Source organism: Mesoplodon bidens (genome assembly GCF_964165515.1).
Source record: "Mesoplodon bidens genome assembly, chromosome: 1".
Classification (NCBI taxonomy): Eukaryota; Metazoa; Chordata; class Mammalia; order Artiodactyla; family Ziphiidae; genus Mesoplodon; species Mesoplodon bidens.
The window spans coordinates 169,309,285-169,334,224 of record NC_138176.1 but is presented as its reverse complement, the minus strand read 5'-3'; the positions used below and the strand labels follow the sequence as shown (position 1 = coordinate 169,334,224).

General features: G+C 37.4%; 1 protein-coding gene and 1 pseudogene across 3 annotated transcripts in view; both read left to right on the top strand.

Annotated features, from left to right (window-relative positions):
* The window catches only part of MCU (mitochondrial calcium uniporter), a 234,437-nt gene that overhangs the window by 179,377 nt on the left and 30,120 nt on the right, over positions 1-24,940 (top strand). For both annotated transcript variants that reach the window (XM_081224221.1, XM_081224222.1), the window contains 2 exons: positions 15,020-15,190; positions 16,792-16,896. In XM_081224221.1, coding sequence (XP_081080347.1) covers positions 15,020-15,190; positions 16,792-16,896 — 276 coding nt within the window. The remainder of the gene's footprint in view (positions 1-15,019; positions 15,191-16,791; positions 16,897-24,940) is intronic.
* On the top strand, positions 776-1,482 carry LOC308621490 (large ribosomal subunit protein eL19-like; annotated as a pseudogene). Its single transcript has one exon. The product of its transcript is annotated as a large ribosomal subunit protein eL19-like (transcript).

Here is a 24,940-nt window from a genome sequence, read left to right as displayed (position 1 = left end):
GAATCTTCTGATTTCATTCTTTTACATGTAGCTGCCCAGTTTTCCCAGCACCACTTATTGAAGAGACTTTCTTTTCTCCATTGTATTCTTGCTTCCTTTGTCATAGATTAATTGACCGTAAGTGCGTGGGTTTATTTCTGGGCCTTCTGTCCTGTTCCATTGATCTATGTGTCTATTTTTGTGCCAGTACCATACTGTTTTGATGACTGTAGCTTCGTAGTATGGTCTGAAGTCAAGGAGCATGATTCCTCCAGCTCTGTTCTTCTTTCTCAAGATTGTTTTGGCTATTCAGGGTCTTTTGTGTTTCCATACAAACTTAAAAATTTTTTGTTCCAGTTCTGTGAAAAATGCCATTGGTAATTTGACAGGAATTGCATTAAATCTGTACACAGCCTTGAGTAGTGTGGTCATTTTAACAATATTGATTCTTCTAATCCAAGAACATGGTATATCTTTCCAACTGTTTGTGTGGTCTTCAGTTTCTTTCATCATGTGCTTAACTTTTTAAGAAACTGCAGAATTGTTTTCCAAAGTGGCTATCCCACTTTGCATTCCTACCAGCAGTGTTTAAGTGTTCCAGTTTCCCCGTATCCTCCCCAACACTTGGAATGGTCAGTCTTCTTGATTATAGACATTGTAGTGGATTTGTTGTATTATTTCATTGTGGTTTTAATTTGCATTTCACTGATGACCAAGATGTTGGGCATCTGTTAATGTACTCATTAACCATTCAAATATTTTCTTTGATGAAATGCCCAAACTTTTTGCCCATTTAAAAAATATGGACTGCATTTAGCCCCTGCGGTCACAGCCATGAGTATGCTCAGGCTTCAAAAGAGGCTTGCCTTCAGTGTCCTCCGCTGTGGCAAAAAGAAGGTCTGGTTGGACCCCAATGAGACTAATGAAGTCGCCAATGCCAACTCCCGTCAGCAGATCTGGAAACTGATCAAAGATGGGCTGATTATCCAGAAGCCTGTGACAATCCATTCCCGGGCTTGATGCCGAAAAAACACCTTGGCTCGCCGGAAGGGCAGGCATATGGGCATAGGTAAGTGAAAGGGTACTGCCAATGCTTGAATGCCCGAGAAGGTAACCTGTCTGAGGAGGATGAGAATTCTGTGCTGGCTGCTCAGAAGATACCGTGAATCTAAGAAGATTGACCGCCACATGTATCACAGCCTGTACCTGAAAGTGAAGGGTAATGTGTTCAAAAACAAGCGGATTCTCATGGAACATATCCACAAGCTGAAGGCAGACAATGCTCGCAAGAAACTTCTGGCAGACCAGGCTGAGTCCCACAGGTCTAAGACCAAGGAAGCCTGCAAGCACTGTGAAGAGCGGCTCCAGGCCAAGAAGGAGGAAATCATCAAGACTCTGTCCAAGGAGGAAGAGACCAAGAAATAAAGTCCTCCTTTTCTTCTCTGTATATAGTGGCCTCAGCAATTACATAGATCACTCATTCAATAAAAAAACAAGGCTTGGGCTTCCCTGGTGGCGCAGTGGTTGAGAGTCCACCTGCCGATGCAGGGGACATGGGTTCGTGCCCTGGTCCGGGAAGATCCCACATGCCACGGAGCAGCTGGGCCCGTGGGCCATGGCCGCTGAGCCTGCACGTCTGGAGCCTGTGCTCCACAACGGGAGAGGCCACAACAGTGAGAGGCCCGCGTACCGCAAAAAAAAAAAAAAAACAGAAAAAAACAAGGCTTTATCTGCATAAAAAAAAAAATGGACTGTCTTTTTAGTATTGATTTGTAAGGGTTCTTTTTATATTCTAGAATTTTTCCTGTTACTTTTAAAATAATTTTGTGGGAAAGGGTGGACTTTTTAAATCATGTTTTATTATTAATGGCTGCTCATATACAGTTGGAGATTCTATATTTATTGTCATCATTATATTGAGGACATAAACATACTCCACCACTGTCTTTCATTCCAACTTTTAAAAACTTGACAACAAAAAAGAAATGAAAGTAATTAAATCATGAAAAATGATAGAAGAGAAAGCCACAGTGTTTTAATGTGGGCAGAGTTCTCATCAACCTAAATGTGAAGTTGGGAAAGCTGAAACACCATTTTATTTTTCCATTTTAAAAATATATCCTACAGTTTGAATTTTTTTTGTAAGTAGAAGTTTCATATTTTGAAAATACCAAAATATGGTTGAACGTGTTCCATCACAAAAGTCTTTTTGTGAAGGCTTGTATAAAATTAGCTTTCACATTGCTAAGAAAAACAGCCCCATGAACATGGAAAGACATTTAAGCGTTATGTGCTGACAGTATTTAAACTGGCTTAGTGTGGAGCAGAAGTAAATTTATGTCAAATTTCAGATGATGTTATCCATTCTAGGATTGCTGTCATTTGTTTCAATATTTTGAAGTAAGTTTTGAGGGAATTTGGAAACTATCCAGTTTTCGTCCAGAATGCATGTGACTTCATGAAACTACTGATATTGCTCTAAGGAGTTAGTTTCTAGTTTTTGTCTGTTAATATGCATGTTGATACAAAGAAAAATCCCAAAAATGTGATTTCTTGTGGAAATTAGAAAAGCTGTTAACATTAATGGCTATCATCGTCTTTGAAATAGTGTTAAATTTCTTTTCCAAAATAACTACCAGGAAAAAAAATTTTTTTTTACTCTAAGGAAGATCTCAGTACTCTACGAACAGATGGCACATCTTCCAAACTTAGAGACATGCATACGTATATGGCCTCAGAGAAGAAAGGAGCTCTACCCATTGCAATAATACATTGGTTTTTTCATTGGCACATACTGGCAGTGAAGACTTCAAACAGCCCTAAAAGAAGGCCTGTCTGCTACCACAGAAGTAATCACTATTATGAGAACAAGATTTTATGAGAAAAAGAATCAAAATAGAAATTTTTCCTTTGCTAGATTAAACTTTGGACAGGAGTTTGCTTTTTAAGAGAAGAGAAAGTTTATCACAAGGAAGTGTTTAGTTATGGCTTGATTTACTTGGGGATATTTGGGCCTTTATGAATGAGCATAATAATCTTTCAATTCAAGACCTTACAGTCATTATTATGGATTTGGTAGAAAAATCATGAACCCTTTCAACCAAGCTGTTGTAGGTAGAAATAGACAACCTTGTGAATTTTCCAGCTGCTGGACGAAGTTTCTCTCTAGGCTAGTCATGAATGGAGAGGTTTGTCAGTTTCTCTACAAGAATTAGAAAAACCTTAGAGCTCTTGAAGATTACCTCCACTCAGAAACCTTAAAACTGGAACTCGGATTTCCAATCGTTTCACTATTGATATTGCATCAAAACAGTGAGTGATATGAATTCAATTCTAAGAGTCTTAGAGAAATCTTAGTTTCCTTGCATATGCCTAGCCAAGCATCATCTGGTGAAGTGAACTATGAGAGCTGTGATTATGTTTTTTACCACATACCTTTCCCAGAGTCTCAGAGTTTTTACAACTTATTTTCGTCAAAACAGAAAGGTACAACCTTTTTAGATATCAAAGATAATGTCCAAGTTATCATGTTCCAAAACCAGGCCATTATGTGACTTCTTTATTCAAGCCAAACAATAGCAGCCTTGTAATTGAAATGTTCTTTTATATAGAATTAAAGTTTATTTTCTGTTTTAATTTGTAAATTTTTGTTTTATTTCTTAAAAAAACAGGAAATGGCTGTTAATTTTGATTTAAAATGAGGTAAAATGCTTCAGTTTTTGTAAACATTTATTTTTAAAATACTTCAGTGCAGTAGTCTGCTCATAACACAATACTGTAGACTGGGTGGCTTAAACAACAAAATTTTATTTTCTCACAGTTTTGGAGACTAGAAGTCCAAGATCAGGGTGCCAGCATGGTTAGGCTCTGGTAAGAACTATTCGTAGCTTGCAGATGACCACCTTCTCACTGTGTCCCCACATGGTGGGGGGTGGGGAAAGCTCTTACTCTTCCTATAAAGCCATTGTCCTATCAGATTAGAGCCCCACCCTTATCTTCTCCTTTAACCTTAATTACCTCTTAAAGACACTATCTCCAGATAGTCACATGGGGAATTCGAGCTTCAAAATACAAATTTTGGGAGATCAAAATTCAGTTCATAGCAGGTAATATGAAGGAAATCATTTTCCAATGCAACAAAACGATTGTATCTAAAATTTTTATGTATAAATTGTTTTGAATTTTTTCAGGAAGTAGGTCTAAGAAGGGAATCCATACCTTCTTCAGGTTCTCAAGGAGGTCTATTATCCAAAAATACCTAGGCACATGGAATTTGTTTGTATAACTTAAGCTTTTTTTCCCCTTGTTGCCCTCAGTGGAACAAGTCATTTTTGTTCTCTTGGGGTTTAAAGGCATGATTGGAAATTTTCTCATGGAAACTTATATGATTTTAGGCTTTGGGTTTTAAGACTGTAGTTTTTAGAAAAAGCAAGAAAAACTATTAAGACAAGCATTTTTCCATATTCTCATTGAATCTCCTAAGCAGCCTTCTGAGGTATTAGACTCTCTGCATTATAGGTAAGGAAACGGAGGTAAAGTTATATTCAGTAATGGGCTCATGCATTCAAGGTGTCTTCTGTGGTAGAACTTCAGTACTACTAAATCTGAGGTTCCAAAATCCATCATTCTTCTACTGCACTTCACTCTCTGTACTTTAGGATTATATTCCACTTTTTACCACCCAGAAATTAAAGTGGACCAAGGGTCAAGGTTTAATGAAGTTACTTTCAAAGCAGCACCATAAAAAGCATTATTCTTTTTTGTTTGTTTGTTTAAATATTATTTATTTATTTATTTTGGCTGCATTGCGTCTTCTTTGCCGCGTGCAGGCTTTCTGTAGTTGTAGTGAGTGGGGGGCTATTCTTCACTGCGGTGCGTGGGCTTCTCATAGTGGTGTCTTCTCTTGCTGTGGAGCACGGGTTCTAGGCATGCAGGCTTCAGTAGTTGTGGCACTTAGGCTCAGTAGTTGTGGCTCGTGGGCTCTAGAGAGCAGTCTCAGTCGTTGTGGCACATGGGCTTAGTTGCTCTGCGGCATGTGGGATCTTCCCAGACCAGGGCTCGAACCCGTGTCCCCTGTATTGGCAGGCGGATTCTTAACCACTGCACCACCAGGTAAGTCCCAAAAGCATTATTCATAAAAAGAAAAATATGTTAGAGCACTATATTAGGACAGGATTTTATTTTTACAAAAGCAAAATAAAATAGTTAATTCTCAGTAGAATGAGTAGATGAACAGAAGGAAGGAAGAGGATGACCTCTCACTTAGCACAAATGCTTTTGACATTTATGAGAGATTAATTATCTTCATAAACAGATTTTAAAATAACCAGATTCAATGAAAGGTACATAGGTTGTACTACTATTTAACATAAAACCAATAATACCATGTATTTAAAAAAGATTTATAACTTTAAGTGTTTTCACAACTTTTATCATTTAAGCCTCGTAATAACTTCAAACAAATGTTTTTACATAGTTCTACAGAGAGAGGTTCAGTTGTACAAATACTAATTCACCTTAGGTTCACAATGAAATATATAGCTGATTTCACTAAGTTAATTTATACTACCAGTTGGAAGGACCCAAATGACTGGATTTATCAAACTACTGAAGTTATGATTCTATAATTGGGCTTTCTTATACTGATATGAAAAGATATTTTTTTACATAAATATTTACCTGCTTTTCAAAATGAGTGTTCTTAAAATGATAGTATGTGACAGATTTAGCATTTTTAATATACTATGAATAATTTAAAGAAATTTTAAATCATGTATTCTACATACCTAAGTAAATTTGAGGATGTTTTTGCCCTAATGTATAAGGAAGGGCCTTACTATCACCTAAATAATATTTAATTTATTCTATTAAAATGATAATCTTATGTTTTCTCTAGTATATCATAATTTAATGAAAAAGGATATGGACCTTTGGAATTATATTTATGAACAGAGAAGTGAATATTAAAAATAAATTATTTGAAAGTATCTATGAATGAAAACTAATTTAAAAATCTGTAAAGCATTTATTGAGAATAATAAACTTTATTCAAGGACCTAAAAAAAGATAGAAATAAATGCAGAGTTTTAATATGTTAATGAATATGAGGACAACATTGTAACAATTGTCAGTTTCCCTCACACAAATTTATAAACTCACTACAGTGCTAATATGAACCTCAATAGGAGCTGATGAACTTATTCAAAAATTCAAATGAAAGAATAAAACTATACAAATACTTAAGATAAATTTGGAGTAGAAAGGAGGAGAAAGGTTTACCTAAACCACATATTAAGATGTATTTTTAAAACCATAATACTCAAAACAGTGGAGTATTGGTGCAGAAAAGATTGTAGGATCAGATTAGAGAAACCTTGCATATATGGAAATTTGACATGTGATAGAATTAGCTTTGTAAATCAGGAGAAGGGGCAGAGTCAATGGTGCTGTTACAATTGATTTTTCATTTCACAAAAGTATATTTCAGATGGCATAAGGAGTAAAATGTGAAACAGCTCTAAAAGAAAAAAAAGTTAGCCTAATTTATATCAGAAACTAAAACATGCCTCCAGAAAGCTATTAGAACTAATAAATGAATTCAGTTAAATTTCAGGGTACAAAATTAATATGTAGAAATCTGTTATAGGAATTCTCTGGTGGTCCAATGGTTAGGACTCTGCACTTCCACTGCAGGGGGCACGGGTTCGATCCCTGGTTGGGGAGCTAAGATCCTGGAAGGCGCATGGTGCAGCCAAAAAAAAAAAAACTGTTATGTTTCGATAAACTAACAATGAACTACCAGGAAGAGAAATTAAGAAAACAATCTCATTTACAATTGCATCAAAAACAATAAAATACCTACGAATAAATCTAACCAAGGAGGTAAATACTTGTACTTAGATAACTGTAAGACACTGATGAAAGAAATCCGAGATGACACCAACAAATGGAAAGATATACCATGCTCATGTATTGGAAGAATTAATCTTGTTAAAATGATCATACTCCCCAAGGCAATCTACAGATTCAGCGCAATCCCTATCAAAATACCAACGGCATTTTTCACAGAACTGGAACAACTAACCCCAAACTTTGTATAGAAACACAAAAGACCCCAAATAGCCAAAAGAATCTTGAGAAAGAAGAACAAAGCTGGAGGTATCGTATTCCCTGGTTTCAGACTAAACTACAAAGCTACCATATCAAAATAGTGTGGTACTGGCACAAAAACAGACGCATAGATCAATGGACCAGAATAGAGATTGCAGAAATAAACCCACACTTCCATGGTCAATTAATCTAAAACAAAGGAGTCAAGAATATACAATGGGGAAAAGACAGCCTCTTCAATAAATGATGTTGGAAAAACTGGACAGCTACATGCCAAAGAATCAAAATGGACTACTTTCTCACACCATATACAAAAATAAACTCAAAATGGGTTAAAGACTTAAATGTAAGACCTGAAACCATAAAACTCCTAGGAGAAAACATAGGCAGTACACTCTTTGACATAGGTCTTAGCAATATTTTTTGGATACATCTCAGGCAAGGTAAACAAAAGCAAAAATAAACAGATGGGGCCACATCAAACTAAAAAGCTTTTGCACAGCAAAGGAAACTATCAACAAAATGAAAAGGCACCCTATTGAATAGGAGAAGGTATTTGCAAATGATATATCTGATAAGAGGTTAACGTCCAAATTATATAAAGAACTCATACAACTCAACATCAAAGAAACAAACAACCTGATTAAAAAATGGGCAAAGGACCTGAAGAGACATTTTTCCAAAGAAGACAAACAGATGGCCAACAGACACATGAAAATATGCTCAATATCACTAATCATCAGGAAAATGCAAATCAAAACTACAATGAGATATCACTCACTCCTGTCAGAATGGCTATTATCAAAAAGACTAGAAATCACAAGTTTTGGGGAGGATGTGAAGAAAAGGGAAACCTCATGCACAGTTGGTGGGAATGTATTGATAAACTGGTGTAACCACTATGGAAAACAGTATGGAGGTTCCTCAAAAAATTAAAAATATAACTACTATACGATTAAGCAATTCTACTTCCAGGTATTTTTCCCTGTGTTCATTGTAGCATTATTTACAGTATCCAAGATATTGACACAACCTAAGTGTCCATAGATAGATAAATGGATAAACAAGAGGTGGTATATATGTACAAGAGCATATTACTCAGCCATAAAAAAGGAGGACGTCTTGCCATTTGGGACAACATGGATGGACCTTAGGAACTTCATGTAACCTTTCTGGACTTTATTGTTCTTAGCTGTAGAAGAAGGGCATTAGTCTGTATGATTTCTCTGACCCTTCCAACACTAAAATTCTATTATTGTATTTCACATTCTTGATGCAGAATAGAACAGAAAGGGGAAAGAAAAGAAACAGATGATGGTAAGATCATAAACCACTGGAATCATCCATCATATAATATAAAGTTCAGTTCAAAGTATCTCTGCAGAAAACACCCTAAATGTGCTTCCTTATTGTACCAGTTCCCTTTCATAATAAGTCCTTAAGAGATATACAGTCATGTTGAAACCAAGCAGGACCCTGTGGGGCTCCTGGGTACAAGTCCTTTCTGTGTCCCCGTTTCTTGTTTGTAGAAAATGGGCTCCATTCAGCCTCAGCCTTCCCTGAGTTCCAAAGGGCTGATTCAAACAGTTGCTAATCAGGGAGGGGAGGGAATGCAGAAACAAGGGAGGAACAGTTAAGAAGCAATAGTGCAGCCTTGGGGCAGGGTCCTGGTTCCTCCTCAAGGAATGTACATGACAGTATCTTTGAGTTCTTCTGCAGGAACTAAGGCCCCCACCCAGGTGGAAGATGGTAACTTCAGGCTGGGCACATGATTCCTGGGGCACTGCCCTGTTACCTCACCACCAACCAATCAGAAGAAAGTCACAAACCCTGCAGCCCTCACCCCAAACTTTGCCTATAAAAACTTCTCCCCCAAAACCATTGGGGAGTTTGGGATTTTTGAGCACACCCATTCTCCTTGACTGGCCCTGCAATAAACCTTTCTCTGCTTCATACTCTGATGTTTTGGGTTGTTTGGCCTCACTGTGCGTCAGGCACATGAACTTGTGTTCAGTAACGGTGTTCATAAAATGATATATTTTAGAGGAGATTTTACTAATTATTTTGAACACCAACTAATTTTCCTACTATGAATTTTTAACAGTTGGCTAAATAACAAGCATTTGTATTATATGACTTTTTCTACACCTAATGCTCCAAAGCCTTTTTTTTTTTTTTTTTAATATATTACTTCTTCAACCCCATGTGTCTGTTGTCCTTGCACTTCTCTTCTTACTCTGGAAAATTCCTTGCCTTTTAATTTTTATTCCTAAATCAGTTGTCATATTCTGTCTCTCAGTATTTGTATGGGATGCCCCATAATTTTTAGGTTTCTTTGAACCACGCTGCTATAGAACATACTTAGATTATTTCTTATTTATTGAAATGGAAATCAAAGCAAAAGATTTTTTTAAACCAACCAAAAAGTTACTTGATGCAATTTACACTTAAAAAGAGTATTTATCTCTAGAGAATAGTAGCTGACAGCTGTCATTAGCTTGTAAATTCCCATTGTGACTTCACTACAACCAACAGCAATTTTGTATATTGTTAAACTTGAGGAACTATGGTAATTGTTATTCTTTGGTTGCAAAACAAGAAATCTGACATTTGCATTACAATCTAGTGTGTGGGAAAGAAGGAGACCTGGGGATTTATTTCAAAAGCAGTATTGTAGTAAAGGTTTGTCAGTTCTGAAATGTGCTATCCATGCAGAGTTTCTCAAAGCTTTCATATTTAATTCCTTTTAAAGGCTTCATAATCTTTAAAGGAAAAAGTTAAACTGAGTGATAAAGACCTTAATTTTATCTGTTGACTTTGTCTCAGTTATTTAAAAACAGTAACCCCTAAGCACTTTCCTGTGAAACTGATGTATTAGTGAAATCTTCCATACTTTATGTGTTTAAGATTCACAGATTCCTATCTTTTATTTAAATCCAACTCTGTCTACTTCTTGAAATCTGTGTGTGAATATTTTTGCATATATCAATAGAAAGAAGACTGGATTGGGGGGAAGAAAACACCAGGTAGACAAGTTAATCACCGAATTTTATGACCCCATCATCATTACTGCGTATAGAACAAATAGGGATATTTATGTTGCTGGCTCTGACTTTACGGAAACAATGGATTGCTAAGGATTCTTTTAAAAATGAGAAAGAAAATGACAAAAATTTCAAGTTACTTTAGATATTGAAAACTTTAGGTGGTACATGCTATGTATTAAGTTTATATTACTATTTTTGGCCTTTTTCCTTAGGAAACTCAGACTCTCCTTTTGGAAGGAATAAACAGAGATTTCTGACTTTGCTTCTTTTTAGTTTTTATGTAAAAATTCAAATCATGTATCCACAAAGGATTAACTGCTGTGGGAATTGCTGTCCTGCTGTCAACAGCTAGAACACCAGATAGAATACATGAAAAGACTGTTTCTAAACATTGGACAGTAGGCAAGACAGGAGTTTGATCTCTGAGAAAAGAGAAGCAAATGAAATTAACCTTACATTGCTTCAGCTTGCAGCCTGAGGCTTTGGTTAAATTCTAAACCACAAGGCCAGGCTATAACTACTTCCAAGGAAATAGCAATTACCAGAAGCTGTAAAATGAATAACTCTTAGTGCTCACTCAGGGCCAGAAATCATTTGACTTCCCACCAGCTAGAGAGGAGAGACATCACTGAATACATGAACATTCAGCAGAGACTCCCAGAAGAACCATGACTTGGAAGTGGGGCCAAATTGGCCCTAGAATAAAGGATTCTCTAGATCTGTCTTAAAAGACCTGAGAGGATCAAGCTAATATGCAAGCAACTTAACTATACAACAAGATCTGGTATTCAGCAATGTAAAAGTCACAATGTCTAATCTCCCATCAAATATTACTAGGCATGTAAAGACGCTGCAGGGTGGGAGGTGGTGGGGCCAGAATCAGTCAATAGAACCAGACCTACAAATGACAGAAATGATGGAATTAACGGAGAAGGATTTTAAAATAGTTATTATAAGTGTGACCCTTATATTCAGAGAGAAAGAAGAAAACATAAGCATAATATGAAGAAAAATAGAACATAGAACAATAAACAAAGGGAACTTGTAGAGGTGAAAAATATATCTGAAATGAAAACCAATATAAATGGAATTAATAGCAGATTAAACACTGCAGAGGAAAAGATCAGTGACATTGACATACATAGCAATTAAAACTATCCAAAATGAATCTGAGAGGGGAAAACTCCTAAAATAATATGAACAGAGTTTTAGTGCCCTGTGTGACAGTACCACATGGTCTAATATAAGTGTAATTGGAATCCCATAAGGAGAGGGGTGGGAGACATAAAAAATATTTGAATAATGGCCAAAATTTTTCCAAATTTGATGAGAACGATGAGCCCACAGAGCTAAGAAATTTAACAATTCCCAAACAGAATAATCATAAAGAAAACCATAGAAAGGAATATTATAATCAGATTGCTGAAAACCAATGCTAAAGAGAAAATATTAAAAGCAGCCAGAGGGAAAAAGACATATTACATACAAAGGAACAGAGATAAGAATGTACACAAATTTATCATATACTGTGCAAACCAGAAGGCAAGTTCTTTAGAGCACTAAAAGGAAAAAAAAAAAAAAAAAGCCAACCTAGAATATTTTACATAGCAAAAATGTCTTTCAAAATTGAAGATGAAATAAAGACTTTTTCTCACTTTACCAAAACTGAGAGAATTTATTGTCAACATATCTGCACAACAAGAAATGTTTAAGGAAGCTCTTGAGACAAAAGGAAAATGATACCAAATGGAAATGTGGATCTATACCAGAAACAATGAGGAACACCAGAGGGTAAATATGTGTATAAATATAAAAGACATTTTTCTCATTTTAAAATTTCTTTAAAGTATAATCAGTTATCAAAGTAAAAATAATGTATTGTGTGGTTTATAACATGTAGAAATAAAATATAGAACAATACAGGGGGAATGGAAGTATATTGTTGTAAGGTTCTCTACACTATACCTAAAGTGGTATGATATTACTTGAAGGTTAACTGTGATAAGTTAAAAATGTATATTGTAAACCCTTGAGTAGGGTTCAGCAAACCCAACAGGCCAAGTCCAGTGCACTCCTTATTTTTGTAAATAAAGTTTGTTGAAACAGCCATGCATATTCGTTTACATATTGCCTAGGGCTGCTTTTGCACCACAGTGCAGAGTCTAAAGTTGCAGCAGAGATCTTATGGCCTACAAAGCCTAAAGTATTTAATGTCTGTCTAACCCTTTACAGAAAAAGTTTGGCAATACCTGCTATAGAGTAACCCCGAAATATGAAAAGGTACAGTTAATAAGCCAATTGTAGAGATTAAATGTAATTTTAAAATACTCAGTTAATCTAAAAGAGGGCATGAATCGAAGAAAAGTGGAAGAAAGAAGAGTTGAGTCAAGAAAAGTAGCAAGATGGCAGACATACACAACAATATTTATAATTTATTAAATGCTAATGATATACACACTTTAATTAAAAGACCTTGATTGTCAGATTGGATAAAATAGGAAGACTCAACCATATGCTGCCTGCAGGAAACCCACTTGAAATATAAAGACATGGGTAGGTTAGACGTAAAAGGATGAGAAAAGGTGTACCATATGTCCACACAAAGACTTGTGAGTAAATAATCATAAAAGGTTTATTCATAGTAGTCCAAAACTGGAAACAATCCACATGTCAATCAACAGGTGAATGGTTGAACAAATTGTGGTGTATCCACAATTTTAAATGCTACTCAGCAATAAAAACAAATTAACTACTAATGCATGCAGCAACACTGGTGAATCTCAGAATCATTATGCTGAAAGAAAGAAGCCAGATAAAAAGAGTACATGCTGTATGATTCCAGTAGTATAAAACTCTAGAAAAACTAAATATAATCTGTGGTGAAAAAATCCAATCAGTAGTTGCCCAGGGGTTAACTTGAATCGGGATCAAGAGAATTTGGAGGGGCTAATGGAAATGTTCTTTATCTTGATTATTATGTCAAAATTCATCAAATGTTCATTTAAAATAAGAGTGTACATTGTTATTTATAAACTATGCTTCAATAAGTGTTACTTTTAAAATTTAAGTCACGAAACAATGTAGTGTGAGGCTTTTGTATTCATTGTAGGCACTATAATTTACTAGACCAGGCGAGGAAATAAGATGTAAATGACTACAACTATAAAAAGTTTGATGCATTTAGAATCTCCAGAACATTATTCTATGTATATTTCCTCTCGGCTCTTCAATTTTGAGGGATACGAATCCTTACAAACTTTATAGAGTGGATCTTTTGATTCTTAAAAAAAGTTAATAAAGAAACATTATTAGGGACTTCCCTGGTGGCGCAGTGGTTAAGAATCCGCCTGCCAACGCAGGGGACAAGGGTTTGAGCCCTGGTCTGGGAAGACCCCTCATGCCGCAGAGCAACGTATGCCACAACTACTGAGCCTGCACTCTAGAGCCCACGAGCCACAACTACTGAAGCCCGGGTGCCTAGAGCCTGTGCTCCACAACAAGAGAAGCCACCGCAATGAGCAGCCTGCACACCACAACGAAGAGTAGCCCCCACTCACCGCAACTAGAGAAAGCCCGCGTGCTGCAAGGAAGACCCAACGCAACCAAAAATTAATTAATTTTAAAAATATTTTTAAAAAAGAAACATCACTCATCTTAAAGCAGTATGCTAAGTGGGGTTTTTTAATTAATTTATTTATTATTTTTGGCTGAATTCCATACCAGATTTGATTCCAAACCTTGTTTTCCTTTCACAGACTAGTGATAAATTATCATCTTTATTTATTTTTTAAAAATATTTATTTATTTATTTGGTTGCACCAGGTCTTAGTTGTGGCAGGTGGGCTCCTTAATTGCAGCACGTGGGCTCCTTAGTTGTGGCATGTGAACTCTTAGTTGCAGCATGCATGTGGGATATAGCTCCCTGACCAGGGATTGAACCCAGGCCCCCTGCATTGGGAGCACGAAGTCTTATCCACTGTGCCATCAGGGAAATCCCTAAATTATCATCTTTAAATGCTTGGTTGCTTGTGTAAAAAATCGTGGTTCAAAATTTATTTATTAAAAGATTCATTTGAAAATTATTTTGAAAGAGTTATTCTGGCATTTGTTTTAGGGACTAAGGTTCTATAAATCAAGACTGTTAAGGAACAAGATAAGGAAATAAGGAATTCTGTGCCGTTCTGTTGTAGAAAATCCTTTCAGTTGTGTAGCTTATGATAATGGTTCCCTTAATAACGTTTTGTTAGTAAATCCCAAAAGTTGAGCTTTGGCCTCTTGCTAACCTCAGGAAAATGTTCAAGAGAACTTAAAAGGAATTGTTTTTTATTATATCATAATATGTCCAAGTTGTATAAGAGAATGCTTACTTATCAAGCACCTTGGATATAATATTATACGTACTACAGAAATATGAGTTGATTGTCCTTGAGTAAGTCTCACTTATTAGTGTACTTTCACATGTCATTCCCCACAGATTCTTAAAAAAGCTCTGGCTCCCGAGAGCCACCTCCTACAGGGTATAGAATTTGGCCCAGCAATCTCTGTCTACTTAATAAAAGTATACTAAATGGATTCAGGGTTTGTATTCACCAATACCAAGAACTTTACCTTAAATTCCTGGGAAAGCCTCTCCTTGACCCACTTAAAAGATAATCCTTTGCATATTTTCTTTTTTCTGCAAAGTGTTGTGTGATAGATATGATCTTCCATAAGCCATTTCCTGAAATAACCTTCAACTAAAGCTAAAGGGCATATTCTTGAACCTTAGAAAACATTTTAAGCCACACTAATAATAATAAAACCCCATTTAAGAAGATTAATAATGTCACTTTAACTTATAATGAAATCTAATTATCATATGGTTATGGGTCTTTTTCATTCAGATGTGACAGTGGTGTATCAAAATGGGTTACCTGTGATATCTGTGAGGCTACCATCCCGGCGTGAACGCTGCCAGTTCACACTCAAACCTATCTCAGACTCTGTTGGTGTGTTTTTACGACAACTACAAGAAGAGGATCGGGGAATTGACAGAGTTGCAATCTATTCACCAGGTATAGTCACCTTCATTATTATTATTTTTTTAATTTTTATTGGAGCCTAGTTGCTTTACAATGTTGTGTTAGTTTCTGCTGTACAGCAAAGTGAATCAGTTATACATTTACATATATCCACTCTTTTTTAGGTTCTTTTCCCACATAGGCCATTAAATAGACATTTCACCAAGGAAGACATACAGATGGCCAAGAGGCACATGAAAAGATGCTCGACATCACTAATCATTAGAGAAATGCAAGTCAAAACTACAATGAGGTATCACCTCACACCAGTCAGAATGGCCATTATCAAAAAATCAAGAAACAATAAATGCTGGAGAGGGTGTGGAGAAAAGGGAACCCTCCCACGCTGTTGGTGGGAATATAAATTGATACAGCCACTATGGAGAACAGTATGGATGTTCCTTAAAAAACTAAAATAGAACTACCATACCACCCAGCAGTCCCACTACTGGGCATACACCTTCATTATTAATTCCCACCCACCCATCATTTCACTCCAAATTGTTTTTACACACACACACACACACACACACATACCCCACTGCAAAAGAATCCCATGCTCTTAACTTTAGGACACAATCTTTTGCTTAGCAAATGTCAAGAGAGACAGTGATTTCTCTCCCAGTTTTCAGAATATGATGGCTCAGTTTTAGCAAGGGTATATACACAGGGATCTCATTCAAAAGCACCTCACATATAATGCCATGGGCAAAGATGAACCATCAATCACATTTATACTTTTGAGACCTTTTGTCATTACCTTAGGTGTAGAATAAACTTTTCTAGTGGTTGAGCCATCATCTCTGAAGATATGAAATATTAGGCCTTCTTTTTAAATCTTCTTAGGTCTTTCACATAAATGTTTACAAAATAAAGACATATGGTTTGAAAATAATATAAAATAAGGCACTAAAAATTCCCATTTGACATGATATCCATTTCATTTATTTATTTTTTAAGTGCCTTACATTTTTCCCACTTTCACTTTGAAAATTTTTAAACCTATAGAGAACGTAAAAGCCTAGTACAGTAAGTATCTATTTACCGTTGGATTTACTCAGTTGTTGCTAATTTGCCACATTTCTGTAGTTTAAATATTTTAAATATTCTTAATTCTTAACTCATCTTGTAATATAATTAATAGATCAGCTTGGTGTACTTTGCTAACCCTAGCATCTGCCCCTACTGGATTATTGGCAACTAATCAGTAACTACACTGCAAAGTACCATATATTAGAAAACATTGGGTGTTTTACTCAACCAACTTCCATCATAGACATCCATGCACCTCTCCCAGTGACCCTAGATTTCCAGCTGACACCTATACATCTATGTAATTATTTCACTTGTTCATAAAGTTCTTCCAGAAAAACACGTTGTTAAATCTTTGCCAAGAAGATTGCCATGAAAACAAAAAGCCTCAGATAGTATAAGCTTTGTTTAGCATAGAACTTAGGGATAAGGCAAAAAGTTAACTGAAATTTAAAAGAGAAGACATAATTTTAAAATCTATTTTGAGGATTGCTTTTTTCTTGACCATTCTTGAATAATTATGGACATATGACCTTAAAATTTTCACATTTAAATTTTCACAGATGGCGTTCGAGTTGCTGCCTCAACAGGAATAGACCTCCTCCTCCTTGACGACTTTAAACTGGTCATTAATGACTTAACGTATCATGTACGACCACCAAAGAGAGGTAACAAGTAACCTTGATAAGGTCAGAGAAATGTGAGAACGGCTTTTGGAAAGAACTTTTTTTCCCATGGGTATACTTGAGAAACAGACAGTATTCAAAGAGCAGTCAAAGTTTTACATATAGGTAGCACTTCACTAGTACACTGACTAAAACATAGACACCAGAATGCTTTATTATCGGCTCTTGTCACTGTTTCACATAAATGAGTGTTCTACATAACTTAAACTCCTTCCTTCCATACAAGCTGAAAGTCATATTATTTTAATAGCGTTACTGGGGGAATCTTTTTTAAAAATTATGGAATTCCCTGTCCTCTTAAACATTTGTAACAGGAATTAACCCCTTTTTTTTTAAATTTTTTTAATTAGTTTCTGCTTTATAACAAAGTGAATCAGTCATACATATACATCTGTTCCCACAACCCTTCCCTCATGCATCTCCCTCCCTCCCACTCTCCCCATCCCACCCCTCCAGGCGGTCACAAAGCACCAAGCTGATCTCCCTGTGCTCTGTGGCTGCTTCCCACTATCTATCTACCTTACGTTTGGTAGTGTATATATGTCCATGCCTCTCTTTCGCTTTGTCACAGCTTACCCTTCCCCCTCCCCATATCCTCAAGTCCATTCTCAAGTAGGTCTGTGTCTTTATTCCCGTTTTGCCCCTAGGTCCTTCATGACTTTTTTTTTTTTTTTAATTCCGTATATATGTGTTAGCATACGGTATTTGTCTTTCTCTTTCTGACTTACTTCACTCTGTATGACAGACTCTAGGTCCATCCACCTCATTACAAATAGCTCAGTTTCGTTTCTTTTTATGGCTGAGTAATATTCCATTGTATATATGTGCCACATCTTCTTTATCCATTCATCCTATGATGGACACTTAGGTTGTTTCCAGCTCCGGGCAATTGTGAATAGAGCTGCAATGAACATTTTGGTACATGTCTCTTTTGGAATTATGGTTTTCTCAGGGTATATGCCTAGTAGTGGGATTGCTGGGTCATATGGTAGTTCTATTTTTAGTTTTTTAAGGAACCTCCATACTGTTCTCCATAGTGGCTGTACCAATTCACATTCCCACCAGCAGTGCAAGAGTGTTCCCTTTTTTCCACACCCTCTCCAGCATTTATTGTTTCTAGATTTTTTGATGATGGCCATTCTGACTGGTGTGAGATGATATCTCATTGTAGTTTTGATTTGCATTTCTCTAATGATTAATGATGTTGAGCATTCTTTCATGTGTTTGTTGGCAGTCTGTATATCTTCTTTGGAGAAATGCCTATTTAAGTCTTCTGCCCATTTTTGGATTGGGTTGTTTGTTTTTTTGCTATTGAGCTGCATGAGCTGTTTATAAATTCTGGAGATTAATCCTTTGTCAGTTGCTTCATTTGCAAATATTTTCTCCCATTCTGAGGGTTGTCTTTTGGTCTTGTTTATGGTTTCCTTTGCTGTGCAAAAGCTTTGAAGTTTCATTAGGTCCCATTTGTTTATCTTTGTTTTTATTTCCATTTCTCTAGGAGGTGGGTCCAAAAGGATCTTGCTGTGATTTATGTCATAGAGTGTTCTACCTATGTTTTCCTCTAAGAGTTTGATAGTTTCTGGCCTTACATTTAAGTCTTTAATCCATTTTGAGCTTATTTTTGTGTATGGTGTTAGGGAATGATCTAATCTCAAACTTTTACATGTCCCTGTCCAGTTTTCCCAGCACCACTTATTGAAGAGGCTGTCCTTTCTCCACTGTACATTCCTGCCTCCTTTATCAAAGATAAGTTGGCCATATGTGCGTGGGTTTATCTCTGGGCTTTCTATCCTGATCCACTGATCTATCTTTCTGTTTTTATGCCAGTACCACACTGTCTTGATTACTGTAGCTTTGTAGTAGAGTCTGAAGTCAGGGAGCCTGATTCCTCCAGCTCCGTTTTTCGTTCTCAAGATTGCTTTGGCTATTCGGGGTCTTTTGTTTTTCCAAACAAATTTTGAAATTTTTTGTTCTAGTTCTGTGAAAAATGCCAGTGGTAGTTTGATAGGGATTGCATTGAATCTGTAGATTGCTTTGGGTAGTAGAGTCATTTTCACAATATTGATTCTTCCAATCCAGGAGCATGGTATATCTCTCCATCTATTTGTATCATCTTTAATTTCTTTCATCAGTGTCTTATAATTTTCTGCATACAGGTCTTTTGTCTCCTTAGGTAGGTTTATTCCTAGATATTTTATTCTTTTTGTTGCAATGGTAAATGGGAGTGTTTTCTTGATTTCATTTTCAGATTTTTCATCATTAGTGTACAGGAATGCCAGAGATTTCTGTGCATTAATTTTGTATCCTGCTACTTTACCAAATTCATTGATTAGTTCTAGTAGTTTTTCGGTAGCATCTTTAGGATTCTCTATGTATAGTATCATGTCATCTGCAAACAGTGACAGCTTTACTTCTTCTTTACCAATTTGGATTCCTTTTATTTCCTTTTCTTCTCTGATTGCTGTGGCTAAAACTTCCAAAACTAAGTTGAATAAGAGTGGTGAGAGTGGGCAGCCTTGTCTTGTTCCTGATCTTAGTGGAAATGGTTTCAGTTTTTCACCATTGAGGACAATGTTGGCTGTGGGTTTGTCATATATGGCCTTTATGATGTTGAGGAAAGTTCCCTCTATGCCTACTTTCTGCAGGGTTTTTATCATAAATGGGTGTTGAATTTTGTCGAAAGCTTTCTCTGCATCTATTGAGATGATCATATGGTTTTTCTCCTTCAACTTGTTAATATGGTGTATCACATTGATTGATTTGCGTATATTGAAGAATCCTTGCATTCCTGGAATAAACCCCACTTGATCATGGTGTATGATCCTTTTAATGTGCTGTTGGATTCTGTTTGCTAGTATTTTGTTGAGGATTTTTGCATGTATGTTCATCAGTGATATTGGCCTGTAGTTTTATTTCTTTGTGACATCCTTGCCTGGTTTTGGTATCAAGGTGATGGTGGCCTCGTAGAATGAGTTTGGGAGTGTTCCTTCCTCTGATATTGTTTGGAAGAGTTTGAGAAGGATGGGTGTTAGCTCTTCTCTAAATGTTTGATAGAATTCGCCTGTGAAGCCATCTGGTCCTGGGCTTTTGTTTGATGGAAGATTTTTAATCACAGTTTCAAGTTCAGTGCTTGTGATTGGTCTATTCATATTTTCTATTTCTTCCTGAGTCAGCCTTGGCAGGTTGTGCATTTCTAAGAATTTGTCCATCTCTTCCAGGTTGTCCATTTTATGGGCATAGAGTTGCTTGTAGTAATCTCTCATGATCTTTTGTATTTCTGCAGTGTCAGTTGTTACTTCTCCTTTTTCATTTCTAATTCTATTGATTTGAGTCTTCTCCTTGCTTTTCTTGATGAGTCTGGCTAATGGTTTATCAATTTTGTTTATCTTCTCAAAGAACCAGCTTTTAGTTTTATTGATCTTTGCTATCGTTTCCTTCATTTCTTTTTCATTTATTTCTGATCTGATTTTTATAATTTCTTTCCTTCTGCTAACTTTGGGGTGTTTTTGTTCTTCTTTCTCTAATTGCTTTAGGTGCAAGGTTAGGTTGTTTATTCGAGATGTTTCCTGTTTCTTAAGGTGGGATTGTATTGCTATAAACTTCCCTCTTAGAACTGCTTTTGCTGCATCCCATAGGTTTTGGGTCGTCGTGTCTCCATTGTCATTTGTTTCTAGGTATTTTTTAATTTCCTCTTTGATTTCTTCAGTGATCACTTCGTTATTAAGTAGTGTATTGTTTAGCCTCCATGTGTTTGTATTTTTTACAGCTCTTTTCCTGTAATTGATATCTAGTCTCATAGCATTGTGGTCAGAAAAGACACTTGATACAATTTCAATTTTCTTAAATTTACCAAGGCTTGATTTGTGACCCAAGATATGATCTATCCTGGAGAATGTTCCATGAGCACTTGAGAAAAATGTGTATTCTGTTGTTTTTGGATGGAATGTCCTATAAGTATCAATTAAGTCCATCTTGTTTAATGTATCATTTAAAGCTTGTGTTTCCTTATTTATTTTCATTTTGGAAGATCTGTCCATTGGTGAAAGTGGGGTGTTAAAGTCCCCTATTATGATTGTGTTACTGTCGATTTCTCCTTTTATGGCTGTTAGCATTTGCCTTATGTATTGAGGTGCTCCTATGTTGGGTGCATAAATATTAACAATTGTTATATCTTCTTCTTGGATCGATCCCTTGATCATTATGTAGTGTCCTTCTTTGTCTCTTCTAGTAGTCTTTATTTTAAAGTCTATTTTGTCTGATATGAGAATTGCTACTCCAGCTTTCTTTTGGTTTCCATTTGCATGGAATATCTTTTTCCATCCCCTTACTTTCAGTCTGTATGTGTCTCTAGGTCTGAAGTGGGTCTCTTGTAGACAGCATATATATGGGTCTTGTTTTTGTATCCATTCAGCCAATCTGTGTCTTTTGGTGGGAGCATTTAGTCCATTTACATTTAAGGTAATTATCGATATGTATGTTCCTATTCCCATTTTCTTAATTGTTTTGGGTTCATTATTGTAGGTCTTTTCCTTCTGTTGTGTTTCTTGCCTAGAGAAGTTCCTTTAGCATTTGTTGTAAAGCTGGTTTGGTGGTGCTGAACTCTCTCAGCTTTTGCTTGTCTGTAAACGTTTTAATTTCTCCATCAAATCTGAATGAGATCCTTGCTGGGTAGAGTAATCTTGGTTGCAGGTTTTTCTCCTTCATCACTTTAATTATGTCCTGCCACTCCCTTCTGGCTTGTAGAGTTTCTGCTGATAGATCAGCTGTTATCCTGATGGGGATTCCCTTGTGTGTTATTTGTTGTTTTTGCCTTGCTGCTTTTAATATGATTTCTTTGTGTTTAATTTTTGACAGTTTGATTAATATGTGTCTTGGCGTATTTCTCCTTGGATTTATTCTGTATGGGACTCTCTGTGCTTCCTGGACTTGATTTACTATTTCCTTTCCCATATTAGGGAAGTTTTCAACTATAATCTCTTCAAATATTTTCTCAGTCCCTTTCTTTTTCTCTTCTTCTTCTGGAACCCCTATAATTCGAATGTTGGTGCGTTTAATGTTGTCCCAGAGGTCTCTGAGACTGTCCTCTGTTCTTTTCATTCTTTTTTCTTTATTTTGCTCTGCAGCAGTTATTTCCACTATTTTATCTTCCACCTCACTTATCCGTTCTTCTGCCTCAGTTATTCTGCTATTGATCCCATCTAGAGTATTTTTTATTTCATGTATTGTGTTTTTAATCGATGCTTGATTCATCTTTAGTTCTTCTAGGTCCTTGTTAACTGTTTCTTGCATTTTGTCTATTCTATTTCCAAGATTTTGGATCTGGGAAATAGAATCTTGGATCATCTTTACCATCATTATTCTGAATTCTTTTTCAGGTAGACTGCCTATTACCTCTTCATTTGTTAGGTCTGGTGGGTTTTTATCTTGTTCCTTCTCCTGCTGTGTGTTTTTCTGTCTTCTCATTTTGCTTATGTTACTGTGTTTGGGGTCTCCTTTTTGCAGGCTGCAGGTTCGTAGTTCCCGTTGTTTTTGGTGTCTGTCCCCAGTGGCTAAGGTTGGTTTAGTGGGTTGTGTAGGCTTCCTGGTGGAAGGTACTAGTGCCTGTGTTCTGGTGAATGAGGCTGGATCTTGTCTTTCTGGTGGGCAGGTCCACGTCTGGTGGTGTGTTTTGGGGTGTCTGCGGACTTTTTATGATTTTAGGCCACCTCTCTGCTAATGGGTGGCGTTGTGTTCCTGTCTTGCTAGTTGTTTGGCATAGGGTGTCCAGCACTGTAGCTTGCTGGTCGTTGAGTGAAGCTGGGTGCTGGTGTTGAGATGGAGATCTCTGGAAGATTTTCGCTGTTTGATATTATGTGGAGCTGGGAGGTCTCTTGTGGACCAGTGTCCTGAAGTTGGCTCTCCCACCTCAGAGGCACAGCACTGACTCCTGGCTCCTCAATTTGGGATGATGTGTTGTCTATTCATGTATTCCACAGATGCAGGGTACATCAAGTTGATTGTGGAGCTTTAATCCGCTGCTTCTGAGGCTGCTGGGAGAGGTTTCCCTTTCTCTTCTTTGTTCTCACAGCTCCTGGGTCTCAGCTTTGGATTTGGCCCCGCCTCTGCGTGTAGGTCGCCGGAGGGCGTCTGTTCTTCGCTCAGACAGGACAGGGTTAAAGGAGCAGCCTCTTCGGGGACTCTGGCTCACTCAGGCCGGGCGGGAGGGAGGGGCACGGAGTGCGGGGCGAGCCTGCAGCGGCCGAGGTCGGCGTGACGTTGCACCAGCCCGAGGCGCGCCGTGCGTTCTCCCAGGGAAGCCGCCCCTGGATCCCGGGACCCCGGCAGTGGCGGGCTGCACAGGCTCCCGGAAGGGCGGTGTGGACAGTGACCTGCGCTCGCACATAGGCTTCTTGGCGGCGGCAGCAGCAGCCCCAGCGTCCCACGCCCGTCACTGGGCTCCGTGCTTTCAGTCGTGACTCGCGCCCGTCTGTGGAGCCCCTTTAAGCAGCGCTCTTAATCCCCTCTCCTCGCGCACCAGGAAACCAAGAGGGAAGAAAAAGTCTCTTGCCTCTTCGGCAGCTCCAGAGTTTTCCCGGACTCCCTGCCGGCTAGCTGTGGCACATTAGCCCCCTTCAGGCTGAGTTCTCGCCGCCAGCCCCAGTCCTCTCCCTGCGCTCTGACCGAAGCCCGAGCCTCAGCTTCCAGCGCCGCCCGCCCTGGCGGGCGAGCAGACAAGCCTCTCGGGCTGGTGAGTGCCGCTCGGCACCGATCCTCTGTGCGGGAATCTCTCCGCTTTGCCCTACCCAGGTATGTGGGGAGTTTCTTGCCTTTTGGGAGGTCTGGGGTCTTCTGCCAGCATTCAGTAGGTGTTCTGTAGGAGTTGTTCCACGTGTAGCTGTATTTCTGGTGTATCCGTGGGGAGGAAGGTGATCTCCGCGTCTTACTCTTCCGCCATCTTACCCGGAAGTCTCAACCCCTTTTTTGATGGCTGAAGGTTAGCAGTTTGAAACTCAATTATTGTACAATAATAGTCCTTGGGAACTTCGGACAAGAATATGCTTTTATGCGGAAAAAATGGGATATTTGCCTCCTGTGCCAGAAAACTCAGTAATCAAATATTTTCATGGACTACTTTTAAAAACCAGAGTTAATGCAAAAAATCCATGATAAACAAAATATCAAAAATTTAAATAAAGACAAAGTTAGTTTTACTGATTTTTCTTTTCACCCCACACTCCAATATGGCTTTGCACAGTACTGATGCTGTTAAATAGCCCTCTAAAATAACATTTTGAAGTGTATCTCTTTTGGTCATCTTTCTCTCTTTGCCCTTGATACTCATTGTCACTCACTGCTGTCGTTAATTCCCCTTCCACCACCACCACCCCCTCCATCAGCTTCCTAGGACATTTGTTATTTTCCATTTTGCTTTTGAGAATTGTGTCTAATGTAGAAAAAGTTCTAAGTAAAAGCCTAAGTATTGAATGCCTCCAACATCTGGTCCACATCTACCTTTAAAGTTTTTCTCTTTTCTTCTTAAAAGATGCCTACTTTTCCTCCACCCTCTAGTTCCTTTGCTCTTTCCTTTACCATCTCAGTGTTTTCTCACCTTTCCTCTAAGATGCCTTTTTCTTTTCTTCCTAACCTCCTATTTCCTCAGGTCAAAATCATCAATGTCAGCTCTTCCATGATCCCATTCTTTCTTTTTCTTACTCCCTGCCAACCAGAAGTGGTTATTCTCTTCTCTGAATTCTTCATTCCTTTTCTTTTCAAATGATCAGAGGGAAGGCACTGTGATTTTTGTATACCCCATTGACTTAGGTAGTCATCCTATATTGAGCAAGTTAAATGAGTTAAAGAATCCTTTAAATAGTAAGACATTACTGAATCAGATTTTATTAAGTTGGAATAATTGAACATGTAGACCAAGGATTGTTAGCTATATATTAGCTATACTAATATGTTTTTCTTCTTTATTCCCTGATTCTTGGACTAGACCTTCTCTTTAAAATAACAGAAGTACAGGCCTTATTTTACTCCGTTTTTT